The 13215-nt window shown below is 40.2% G+C and overlaps 1 protein-coding gene across 2 annotated transcripts in view; it reads left to right on the plus strand.

Annotated features, from left to right (window-relative positions):
* LOC144018831 (transmembrane protein 132D) overlaps positions 1-13215 on the plus strand; it is a 30381-nt gene that overhangs the window by 14698 nt on the left and 2468 nt on the right. For both annotated transcript variants that reach the window (XM_077521426.1, XM_077521427.1), the window contains exons 4-8: positions 2944-3130; positions 6556-6699; positions 9606-9811; positions 9963-10227; positions 12925-13116. In XM_077521426.1, coding sequence (XP_077377552.1) covers positions 2944-3130; positions 6556-6699; positions 9606-9811; positions 9963-10227; positions 12925-13116 — 994 coding nt within the window. The remainder of the gene's footprint in view (positions 1-2943; positions 3131-6555; positions 6700-9605; positions 9812-9962; positions 10228-12924; positions 13117-13215) is intronic.

The following is a 13215-nucleotide window of genomic DNA, read 5'->3' on the forward strand; positions in this document are numbered from 1 at the left end:
TTAGTTTAGTTCTTTAAAAATGCTTAGTTTTAGTTTAGTTTGTTAGTTTCATTATTAGCATTAGTTTTTTTTTGTTGTGTTTTGTTTTTTTAAATGTGTATTACTTGTGCGCAATATTTAAAAATCACCATGGGAGCGACGTCATCTTTTGGTGCTTTTCTATTGGCTGCTGCGAGATGACGTCACTTCTGTGTGACATACTTTCAAAACGAAAGACATTTTTTGCTATAATTGTAGTTAATTTTAGTTAGTTCTGTAAACATAAAATGTAGTTCAAGTTAGTTTTCATTTTTTTTAAAGCAATTTCCTTTTTATTTTTATTTTTTTTATCTTATTCGAATTTTAGTTTGAGTTTTTTTTCACTAGTTTTAGTGAACTAAAATAACCTTTAATGGCCGCTGTTTTTCGATACTCTCCCTTCTTAATTTGACCATCTCCAAACATTTTTGTTTTGTTTATTTGATTTGAACTGAGTCAAATGTCATTTTTTGCATATGTCGCGGGCCGCTGAAAAATGGATGGCGGGCCGCAATTGGCCCCCTGGCCGTAGTTTGGAGAGCAATGCTCTAAATGGTTCTGCAACCCCTCACAAGTACCTCGAGCAGATTCAGTTGAGTGCAGCTCTACCTACCTGAACAAAAAGTTCACCCATGTGTCTGCATATTGTATTCAAATGTATTATCCGGAATGTACATCACCATACCCAAATAAACTCAAATAAATGTAACCTCACTTTGTGGCAATAAGGAACAAGATGAGCTCAATTGTTGCCCCTTAAATATGACTCATGTTGAGCAAATTGTAGTCCCCCTGTATGTACAGTATTCACATTTTTTATTCATTCATGCTTAGCAGTTTTCCCACAAACGAGCTCTGCTGGGGTTCAACGGAAACTGCCAGATGAAATTCTGCCTCTGAGAAATACTTGCAAAAAGTGAAAGTTTCATCTGTGCATGAAGGTTGGCACTCGGGGAAAAGATAACGTTGTGCAGAAAGCCGAAAGAAAAAGAATTGGGAATACTTTACACCTTGAAAGGAATATGAAAAGGCACAAATATAGCAGTAAATCTTTTTCATGCATGTTTTTTCAGGTCATACTACAAAAGGACACGACTGTCTCCGAAAATGAGAATATTGTGATAAAGTCCATTATTTTCTGTAATGCAATTAAATAAGCAAAAATGCCACACGTTCTGGATTCATTACAAATCAACTGAAATATTGCAATATTGCTCATTATGGCTTATAGCTTAAGAAAACGCAAATATCCTATCACAAAATATTAGAACATTTCCTCAGACCAAGTAAAATAAAATGACTTAATCAGCAATATTCAAACAATAAAAGGCTTGCAATATTTCAGTTGATTTTTCATGAATCCAGAATGTATGGCGATTTTTGCATATTTAATTGCATTACACAAAATAATGGACTTTATCACAATCTGCCCTGTCGATATTATCTGCTCATTTGACCTCATTGCGTTGTTTTCCTCCCCATTCAAAATGGCTGAAAACATTGTTTACCGCAACTTCTCTCACGTCCATTTCATGGCGACTAATCCCGTCATGAAAGCGAGCCTGCAGAGTCGCTCACACCGCAGATGGAATTCCGTCCACTTTGTGTCTCCAAACGCATTTGCAGCGGATTTATCAACGCGTCTCAGTCGTTTGAGCTTATTGTTAAGGACAGCTACTCACGGACCATAAACATGCGTCATGCGGCCGCTTTTGCGCTACATTGGAAGAATGCGAATAGAGCGGCCGCATCCCATTTTAGACACATCTGTGTTAATGCATACTTAAGGGGATAGATGCATGCTTATGTCGAGTCAATATAGCTTTTCTTGTTGTGATACTTCATTCGAACGACATTATCTTTTAATACCAGGTCTTGGTGCAATATGTTGAGATTATTCAATTATAATAAGACCCTGTTTTTTGCTTTAGCAGACACGATGCATCACAAAGTGAGAAGAAAAGGGGATCAAAAGCTTTGCGGTTGTTTGCTGAGTTTGGAACTAATGGAAGATTAACAAATGATGTTTTGCGTTATTGTTCCTCTAAAGTAGGCCGGTGGCCAGCACATCAAGAGTTCATTTGATGAAGTAAACAGTCGTGAGGGGTCTCGTTTTTATTATGCGATTGAGTAAATGTGGATTCATAAAAAAAATATTTTCAGGGGTCCTCTTCCCTTATCATAACACTGCAATACTAATTGCAGCCATCATTTTTTTCCGACCACATTACGCGCTTGCTCGTGTTTTCATCAAACAATTCTAAGTACATTTTTCTTGCGCATTGTTTGTCCACAAATGAAGCGCACAATAGGAACTTTGCCACATGAGAAAATTGAATCTATAGCCAAGTCACCGTTCAGGCTGACATCCTTGAGAAGCCATTATACAAAAGGTCACAAAGGCATAATACTTTGCTGCTGCACTCCAACCAGTTATTATTCCATATTTACTTCAAGCTCACCGCATTTTATGCAGGTGGTAGCTTATATATTTTTCAAAGTGGATCCAATGTGAGCACTTTTCCTGTTACGACACAGTAGCAGCCAAAGAAACAAAAGGAATCTGGAAAACAAATTGCTGCAGTCTGATTTAAATCACTTCAATTATTTCACATGTAATTAGTAAAACAATAAAAGGTAGGAAAGACACATTCCATTTTGGATCGAGGAAATTTTGTTGTCCCCTTTTCGCATCACTTTGGCATCAACGGAACTCCCCACCGAAATCATAATGAAACCTTACGTCAGTTTGTCTTCCTCCATTAACCACAAACAGCCTGCTAAGTAACGAGCAGATGGGCAAACACAAACAGGATTTTTTTTTTATTTATTTATTTTTTTTTGCGGCGTCGGCGGCCTGCGCTCCGCTGAGTTCCATTCAAAGTATGCGCCAGCCTAACAAGATCTGTGCTTTCCCCTCTCAAGACTTGAAGGCAGTCTGCTGGAGGTGCTTCAGATGGACTTTGAAGTGGACGATCTGAACAGCCCCGTCAACAGTCAAGCCATCATATGGAAGTTGGAGCTGCCCTCCAAAAATACAGCCAAGACCGAAGGAGCAATGACCATCTACACCACCCAGAGAGACTTTGTTGGCCTGGCCCCTCTCGTGACGGTGAGTCGGCATCGGCTCGCACGACGCATGGCGGACAAGCGCCGTTGATATTACTTGCCGATTACGTTTCCAATCGTTCCAAAGCTCGGATTGCATCCTTTGAGCGTCAGCGCGTGAAAATATAAAAATGCACTTTGCTCTGATCCATTCCTGTCTGGCTGACTACGCTTTGGACTGTTCGGCGAACGGGTTCTATTTTAAGCAAAGAATGACCTCGTGTTGTTGACTGACAGATTGCTGATGTCTTTCTTCTCAATTCGGAGACGCAGTCATGTGGTCATCCGCTTCTTGCTTCCGTGTTTCATTTGCGTCTATTTTAGTGCTCAGCCTCGATCATGTTTCACCTTTACAACGAGTGTATAAAATCACAACTTTTCAAGAAATGACGTGGCTTTTTCACAACTTTGAGTGACAATGCCCGATTTGTCATTGGAGCCAGTGACCAAATTGGGTCATATTCACATTGTCATAATGCTGAAGAGCCGCAAGTTATGAGGGTATGTTATAGGGGTGTGAATTGCCTAGTACCTGACGATTCGATTCGTATCACGATTCACAGGTCACGATTCGATTCGATACCGATTAATCCCGATACGAATTTATAAGTCGATTGTTGCGATTTTTTTCATTCAAATTTAGAAAATACTAATCAGTAAGCTTGTAGAGTGTAAGATTTATATGAAAATGTATTATTTATTTATCTGAAATTTCAGTCTTATAGAGGTTGTCATCTGTTTCATGTTTGAACAGCATTAAAATAAAATATTAAGGCTTAATGTTCCGTTCATATAACATTCTTCCATGCTCAAGGTGTGAATCCTTAAAAAAATAAAATAAAAAATAAAAAATACAATAAAAATCGATTCTGCCGATTATTGAATTGATTCGAGAATCGCGCGATGTAGTATCGCGATATATCGCCGAATCGATTTTTTTTAACACCCCTAGTATGTTATCCCTATTCGTGAATTTGACAGACCGTATTTTCCGCACTATAAGGCGCACCTCCAAAGAATGACATATTTTCAAACATTTTCCATATATAAGGCGCTACAGTAGAGGCTGGGGTTACGTTATGCATCCATTAGATGGTGCTGCGCTGAAGGGAATGTCAACAAAACAGTCAGCTAGGTCAGTCAAACTTTATGAATAGATTACAAAGCAGCTTTCTGACAACTCCAAAATGAATAAACAGCTGTTTTATTATTTTCTCTGAGGATAAGTATGAGTGTTAGCTAGCGATCCAAGATGGCGGGATCGTCTGCGCATGCGCGTCACCGATCGTCACTGATAGCGTCTTGACAGCGAGACCTGCAAATTTTTTAGGTGCGCCTTATAGTCGGGAAAATACGGTAGTCCATATCCATTAAGGATTACAAGTTGACCTCAGGCGGTGGCCCAAACACGTGTTTTGCAGTACTATAGCACAGTGCCAAATACCAGGCAGTTACGGGCTGTACAAATGCTTTTGAACTATATTGTAAAGCCGGTCACAGAAAAAAAAATAAAAAAATAAAGTCACGTTACTTCTGCCTCATTTCGACCAGTTTTACAGTTCAGAGACAAGCATCCATCTGCTTTATTCTGTCCTCTGGGTGAATTTCACTGATCATTCATAGAAGCCGACCCAGCTAACGCTCCACTACTCTCAAACTGTCATGCACATGTGCGCACTTGCGCACACCCACGCCACAATTATTTCAACTTCATTTGGACAACGTGATTTTGCACAGGGAAGACAGACACACATCCATCTGCTTTCAATTTCATTATTCATGAATGCACACATGCTTGCCATCATGCATATATTCAGTCAGATATTAACAACTATTACCTCCCAAAAGTTGCTCTGATTGAATGTGCTGAAGAATACCTTCGCCAAGTTTCAGTCAACAAATGAAACAATAAAACGGGATGTTTGTTGAGCCAATAACATTGCATTGTCAAAACTCAAGATTGGTCAATAATTTGGAAGAAAAAACAAAAATAAAAAAAACAACAACAGACCCATGTAGGAACTGACCAATTATATCAATTTGTGAAAAACTATGAAATTCACCAAAATCGGAGGTTTCTGTTTGACCATAATGGTACGTTCCCTTGTTGCTGTGAGCGGTATAGGGAAAACGCCAAAGCAATTGGATTTAGTTTATAGACCAATCACAGAGCGACATTGTGTTTGGGGGCGGGATATGCAACTGTGACGAAACCAGGAAGCCGGCGCCGATGCCGGAGCTAACAAACAAACCTAACATGGACGAATGGACGCTGCAATTAATTCTGTTCTCGCAGAATTACTCACCGTTTCCTTGGTGAACAGCGAGAGGCGCTTTGTGAATTTCTAGCTGGTAAGATGTTTACCCTTAGGCAAGAACAAACACAACATTTTCACCCGTGGACGGGATTGGTCATAACAAACGTGTGGAATGTCGCATCGTCCAATCAGCTCAAATTATTGTACAGAATGTCCCGCCTTTTCCCGATGAAATTACTGTGGAGAGGTACCAGATGGATACGTAATATCGCCAGGTTATGAATCTTCGAAAAAACATGGAATGAGCATGCCTCTAAAATGCCCCATAACTATTAAATTCACAACAAAACAATTGACAACTTATCTTTTTCATCTGCACTAGTTACCAAGAGTTTTTAGAGCAAGTGTTAGCATTTGAAACATGACGCTAACTTTAACCAGTTGATGTATCGGAATTTTGGCCTGCCTGAAAAATTGGTGGATATTTTTTTTAAATTAAATGAAACTTGTTAGCCAATCAGAGAAGATGCAATGGAAGAATTAATGGATATTAGTCATATCATAATGAGGTTACATTACTCACATTTGACTCTAATTTGAAGGTCACAGGTAATATCAGACAAAAACATTGTTTTTTTTTTTTCACCACACAAAAAGTTCAATTTCTCCCTGAACACTTCATCCAATTTTCAACATTATTGCTGCTTTGCACTCAGGTTGAAGTGGTCTTTCCAACCAGATTGTGACACAATTTATTTATTTATTTTTTATAGTAATAGTAAAATTAAAATACTGTATGTCAAAACAGTAACCCGAAAATAGAGTAAAAATACTGTCGAGTCTTACTGCACTGAGGAAAGTGAGTTTGCTTAAATTTTGTCCTTTTCGAGTCGCGGCTCACAAAAAAAATAATCCACAAAAGTAAAAACAAATCTCATGTTAATCCTTTGATGTTGTCTTGAACGGTTTCTTATTGGAATACATCCAGTATTGCAATAAAACCATGAAAAGCCCAAGAAAAAGCAAAACACAAGCATGAGGCGATATTACACATTGCGGTGCCTCGCCCCTTTTTATGCAAAATAAATGCTCAACATAAATGATCCTCTGCTTCATTTGTATCCAGACAGGTTCCAAAAGACTGATTGTTGTGACGTCGTTTCAATTGCAGGACACTGAAGTGCTGAATACTGCAATCCTGACCGGAAAAAAGGTGGCGGTGCCTGTGAGAACTGTCGCTGTGGAAGAAGACGGCCTGCTCACTGATGTTACGGGATATACAGAATGCACTTCTACTGATGAAGATGCTCTCAAGGTATGCTTCAATCGCACATATACATTCAGTGCACTACTTCAAATGATCAAATAAAACAAAAAATCATTTACTTTTGTCCCTGATTCAAAACATGATGTGACAAAAGAAAAAAATATTCTTCACGGGAATGGTTGGCCCACGTGTGTGATGACAGCAATGACGACAGTAGACAAATATGATCGACCAAAGTCACCTCTTTTCTCTTCCATCTCTTTTCCACTCAGTAAAGCAAAGTGTTAGTCGGGCTTCAACGGCATCGCCCATCAATCTGGTCCTCAATGAACAGCCGCTGAGCTAAATCGCTCAGCGCAAATTACCTTGCAGGCTGCCACACTGCTCTCATCCTGCGACTTTTTCTTTTTATCCCGTCAACCTGGGCATGGCGGACTGCCAAAAGTCGGATTTTGTTTTTTGACTGATGGAATTGAAAGTTGGGGTCTACGACTTTGGGGTTACAGAATGTCAAAATTGACATTAAAGCAGGACAATGGACCCCAGCCTCAAGCAAACATATTGTACATTTTTTTTATGATTAAAACATGTTAAAGAGCTTCGGCAAATGTTTCTTTCTTAATTTTGTTTCATGGGCTGAACTCAAAGATCGTCTTTTTTCTATGTACACAAGAGGTTTATTTCTCTCAAATGTTCACAAATAAATCCTTCCAACATAGAGCCATGATGTTGTTGATGAATGAAAGACTTCACAGTAACTCTGTGCATTTAAACTCATTCACTCGCCGCCATTTTCACATTTCGCAATCCCGTTCGTTCCCGGCTGTTTTCCTGGATTTTGACTGATTTTGCAAGGCTCACAGAATATTGTGTTCAATTGCTATAAAAGCATGGAACCTACCAAAAGAAAGATTGAAGTCTCTTCTTTCATCAGGAAAAAAAAGTATGTTTCTATCTGTTTCCGTTTTGCAGCAATTAGCATTAGAAGAGAGCTAAGTTTCATCACTTTTCACAAATCTATTTAAAATTGTAAGTAATTGAGCTTTTTTTTTTCGACATGGCCCTGGTTGATCTCCTTTGCTCTGCTGCCACCTGCTGGCCGTTTGTGTAATAACTACCATTTCTGCAACCGTTCTTTGCAGTTGAGAGGCTGCATCAAAGCCTTCTGTATGCTCTAGCATAAAAACAAAACAAAAAAACGTATAAATACGTCTTTGGGACTCTTAAAACATAAAAAAAACAAAAACGTATTTACACGTTATTGGGAGCAAATGAGTTAAAATGCCATCATTAAAATACACCTGTGTTTTGGTCCATAACATATGGCTGGCCTTAGCCGTACTTGACAGGAAGCACATCTGCCTAACATCTTTTTTCATCCACAGTGACTGAAGAGTATCAAACCTGTTGGTGCTCGATGGGAAGGTTTCAGTTATGGCGTTAGCATTAGCATTATAGACAGGATATCAGCAGTTGATCTCGCGAGTTGCAATACGTTCGGAGTGCGTATGTGGAGTGTTTTATGGATTTGTCAGGTCGCAAATGAACAACCGATCCTTCAGTAAAAGCTTCTTGACTCGTATGACTCGTCACGATCTTTATGGTGTGACTCATCAATTTATCAGGTTTGAACTGAATTTGCCCAACTGCTTAATTTTGCTTGCAAATGGAATAACAGAACATTCTTTCAATCTTTCAAATATATTTTCAGTATAAACTACATTGTAATTATTATCATTGAGCGCACGCCTTTCAGCCTGTCTGTACTGCCTCATGAAAATAAGATACGATTTCAAAGCAAATATCAATTGATGACACAAAAACCCATTGGGCGCCATAATTGTTGACAGAATGAGATTGTGACTCAGAAGAGTGGGCGGCGGCCACGTTAAAATATCTTCCATTTTAAACGATGTTTTTGAAGTGTTATTTGAACAAGGCTCCAAGTTCAGTTTCAGCGTGAAGCTCTCGGATGATGTTCTCGTTAAAGAGGAGAAATGAACAAAGTGTCTCCGAATATGGATGAACGGATGACTGCATTCACAATCAATTAAAAATATGAGGACTCCATACAGCTTGAAACACTTAAAAAAAAACAACTCTATTCGTGTCTATTGATCCGTGCGTGCATTAGGAATTCTCCATCGCTGCCGCGCTGTAAATGCACCGTTTGGATGGAATTCATGCATGAGATTATTTGTCAGGAAGTTAGGCCATAGCAGGATGACACATCGTGACGTGGTCATTTAAAAGCTTTAGTCGCGGACACGGTTGCGGGATGATTCGGAAATGCACCGATGATCCTCTCGAAAACAGCACGCGCACGTGGCAGCACAAGCGCCGGATTCGTGCAAATAGGAGCGAGATTTGCTATTTGTATTCCTCCTTAGGCTATCAGTCAAAGTCACATTATTTTTTTTTTTTTTCCACTCCTGTGTGCATTTCCAGAGGCTGGTGACTGAATTTAAATGCGGCGTTATAATTATCCCGTTTGTTGTGAGCGGCGGCTGTTGAGAGGACCGACGAAAAGCTCCCGATTCACGTCTCCGATTGTCCACGTGATCTTTTTCAGTCGTAACTTTAAAACTCTCCAAGGTCACTTTTGAAACGATCGCGTTATGAACGCACTCGGCTGCGAAGGACTGATGCCGCGCGCTATTTTGATGAACATAAAATCGCAATGCCGCGTCTTCCCAATGCTTCGGAGCCGTGATCATCAGAGTCGTTTATTGCAGCTAAACTGACATCGCGACGATATCACATGCAGTGCAAAAAGTACCACGAGGACATTTATGGTGTGGTGAGAATCAACCATTTGTTAAAATATTGACATTTATGAGATTGTTGATTGTGCATAACGCTCATTTGTTCAGAAAAAAAAATATCAGGATAAACTGGCTGGTATGATCAAGACATTACAATGATAAAGCATCTCCATTTCTCTTCCTGTGCAGGTGTCGGACAGGTGTGACTATGTTTTTGTAAATGGCCAAGAAACAAAAGGCAAAGTCAAGATGATGGTAAACTTTACCTACAGCTACCTCAGTGCTCAACTGGAGCTGAACGTGTGGATGCCCCGACTCCCCCTGCAGATCGAAGTGTCAGACACAGAGCTGAGCCAAATCAAAAGCTGGAGGGTCCCTATCGTGACTTCCAAGAGGTGCGTTACACACGTTTGGTTTGCGTCCATACAAGACAAGCCTGTTTGCCCTCGACACGTTATGATATGACGTCGCTTGCATTGCCGAACGCTCAAACAGATCAAATTCTACGAGCCACTTATCGAATAAATGACGTTTTGTATGTCTCAGATCTGTCTGGAACAGTCAAGTGGATGAGAAGAAGGGAAAGGGCTGCACGTTGCAGTTTCAGCACGCCCTGGTGCGCGTGCTAACCCACTTTGTGGCCGAGAAGGCGGACCCCCGGGACTCGAAGGCCTATTTCCTGGGCTCTGACTGGCAGGTGGATGTCACGAGACTTGTTAGATACTTCATGAAGGTGGAAGATCCTCGTGTGGCACGGCTGCAGGCGGGGAGGGTGCTGTCAGGTCAAGACGTTGGGACCACGGCCATTCAGGTGACTCAGCATGAGCATCAAACCTGTACTAGGGGAAGCCACGAGGAGCCAAAATAGTGTTTATGTATCTGTCTATCGAGGCCAGTAAACTGCATTTCAATATTGTTATAGGCCGGTTCTTCTTCGTTCTTAACCTCGGAGGTGCTGAACCCCACCGGTTTCCGAGTCGATATTCACCCAACACTTCTTCATTGAAAAATACAATCTGATAGCTAGGTTGTGCTGGACTAGATTTACACTTGGAACTGCAAATCAGGAAGTTAGGATGCTGACTTCATCACTCAACTCAACAACTGCTGTTTTTTGTTTCATGGAATCCAGGGGCAGCAGATAGCATGAAAACAGCAGAGGCCCCAAAATAAAACCCTGCGGAACGCCATACGTTCCATTCTACATGTGAATTCATATTGCACATATTCGGCCGACCATTTTCTTTTTTACCATTGACATAGTTAATATTTTTCATTTTATTATTATTATTATTATTATTATTATTATCAATTCAATCTCTGGTGTAATAACCTTATTTATTGATTGATTGAATTCTTTTTTGATTTTATTATCTGTTCTCATTGCTGCTGGACATGCCAATTTCCCAGAGGGATCAATAAAGTCAAGTCTAAATCTAAGTCCAAGTCTAATAATAAAGAAATCACACGATGTGCCATCACAACAGACAGAAGTCGACTACTGAGTGCACCAAATTCCCCGAGGCACAGATAGGCAAACAACGTAGAATGATCACCTGCAGCAAATCAACCGTGACGTTATCATCGCAAATCATTCGAGTCGGTTGCATGTCTTGACCTCGCTTGAGACTGACTCACCGTGTTAATGTGTGAAACGCTACAATGCATCATCTTAAAATGTCAGTGGTGCTCCTGTGACTGATGTCAGATGGTCCAATGAATCCCTGAGCAGCACTTGACATGCTGGCTAATTAAAGTAACATCAAGCAGCAAGGTAGAACTTAACTTTGTTAAATCACGCTTGGCACAAAGTTTGGACATTTGCTAGTTTTAGGTTAAAGAAAGTGGATGTTTTTTTTTTTTTCTTGGGATTCTTCATACTGGCTCACGCATCTGAATCTGATAAGACATTTTAGCAAAGCGCGAGAATGGCCAAGCATCTGCCCCGAGCCGCTACCGTCCCATCCTGACTGACCAAATGACTTCCACGTTATTCTCAACTGCAGTCTGCTGTTGCTGATTCGATTCATTACAAGTTAGATGTGATTCACGTAATCGTATTCACCGAGCTTGTGGGCAGGACTATGTAAGGGTCGGGCCCTAGATACTGAGGTGTGGGTGACCTTCATTTTGAAACAGAAGGCGCTTATGATCTCTAGATGGCGTTTTCCAGGTGACAATGACAAAGTTAAAACATGTCATTGAGGGGCATATTCAGCAAAGTTTTTCAGACAGACTAATTCTGACGTGTTTTTATTCAGAGATTGCGTCAAGAAAATGTTCAATTAGGGCATAAAAATCTGTTTTTTGCTATTCCATGCAATTTTGACATAATGGTGAAAAGCAAACGTAAGCTCAGTCAGTCGAGCGGCATTTCCGGCCGGGCCTGAAACAGCTGTCAAAGTGGCTTATGCAAATGGAATTAAAAGGGGACGCTGAGAGCAGACGAGACCATGTAAAGTCAATTACAAAGTTGGGATTATGGATGCCAAATAGTTGTTTATTCCTAGAAGACTCGCTGGCGGTGCAGTCCTGGATTCACAATTGAGGATGTCGCTCGTTTCAAGGGCATCTCACAGATTACGTTTACGTCCCATCAATATTTGGGTTAAGGTCAAAATTCGGGTAAGGTTGGTAATAACCTGTTTACACGTGTGAGTACGCGCACTAACTCCCTACATGGTAATGTCATGAATCACCGTCTAAACCGCGACACACTTAACAACACCATCATGACTCAAATAGACGCAATCTCCACTTCGTATTTTCTATCATATCACCACACTAATAAGTCGATTTCTTCCTCGCTCCAAAAGTGGACCTATTACGGATGTATCAAACGTTAGCCATTTTTGTTTATCTTCCGATTCACGTGCACGAGACGGTTGGACTTTCTGTACTAAAAAGACCAAAATTGGTTGCGAATAGAGCACGCGCAGAACACAAATCAATGCCTCGTTGAATCGAGGTATTTCAGTCACGTTTACATGAACAAATATTCGGGGTAACTCAAGAGTTCTTACTCGGGTTTTTTAGCATATTTGGGGTTTTGTGTGTGTTTACATTGCCTTTCAAAACCCAAATGTTGCCAATATTCAGGATTTTGGAAGTGACTGACCAAATATATTGTCCAAAATGGATGTAACCTTCATTCTGTATTTTTGAAGTGGACAACCTTGGCCATACAACAAACTTTGAAACTACTAAGATGAATCATATGTAAGGATTCATCTTTGTACGCAGAAATATAGACAAATATATCTGTATTTGATCATATTTGTTGTTATATTGATATTTCACAAGACATGTGAATTACTGGGCTAATCTGGGACCTTGGGTATTAAATTTCATGCCTTATCGTGCAAATGTGGTATATCGGTATAACAAAATTAAATTCCTTGAATATGACATATTGGCAAATACATAAAATGACCCCCACGCCACATTTAGAACCTGATGAAACAACCTGGTCAATGCACTTACGGTATGTGACATTGTTCTGCGACAGGTGTTTTCTCCACTCTCTGACACAATCTTGGCAAAAACAACAGTGAAAGTCACGGATGAAAAAGTGAGCATTACCGAACTGGGGGTCCAGATGGTTGCAGGTCTCTCGATGAGCCTACAACTCAGCCCAGGGAGCAACAGGGCCCTTTTGGCAACCACGGCTACACAGGAAGTTCTGAGGTTGCCCAAACAGGTTCCATTCTCAATCAACTTAACTCCAGCATGATTGAATGATTGTTCCAAAACACAATGACAATTTCTTTTCTTTTCTTTTCTTTTCTCTTGCCATTAG

Source organism: Festucalex cinctus, chromosome 5, assembly GCF_051991245.1.
Source record: "Festucalex cinctus isolate MCC-2025b chromosome 5, RoL_Fcin_1.0, whole genome shotgun sequence".
Lineage (NCBI taxonomy): Eukaryota > Metazoa > Chordata > Actinopteri > Syngnathiformes > Syngnathidae > Festucalex > Festucalex cinctus.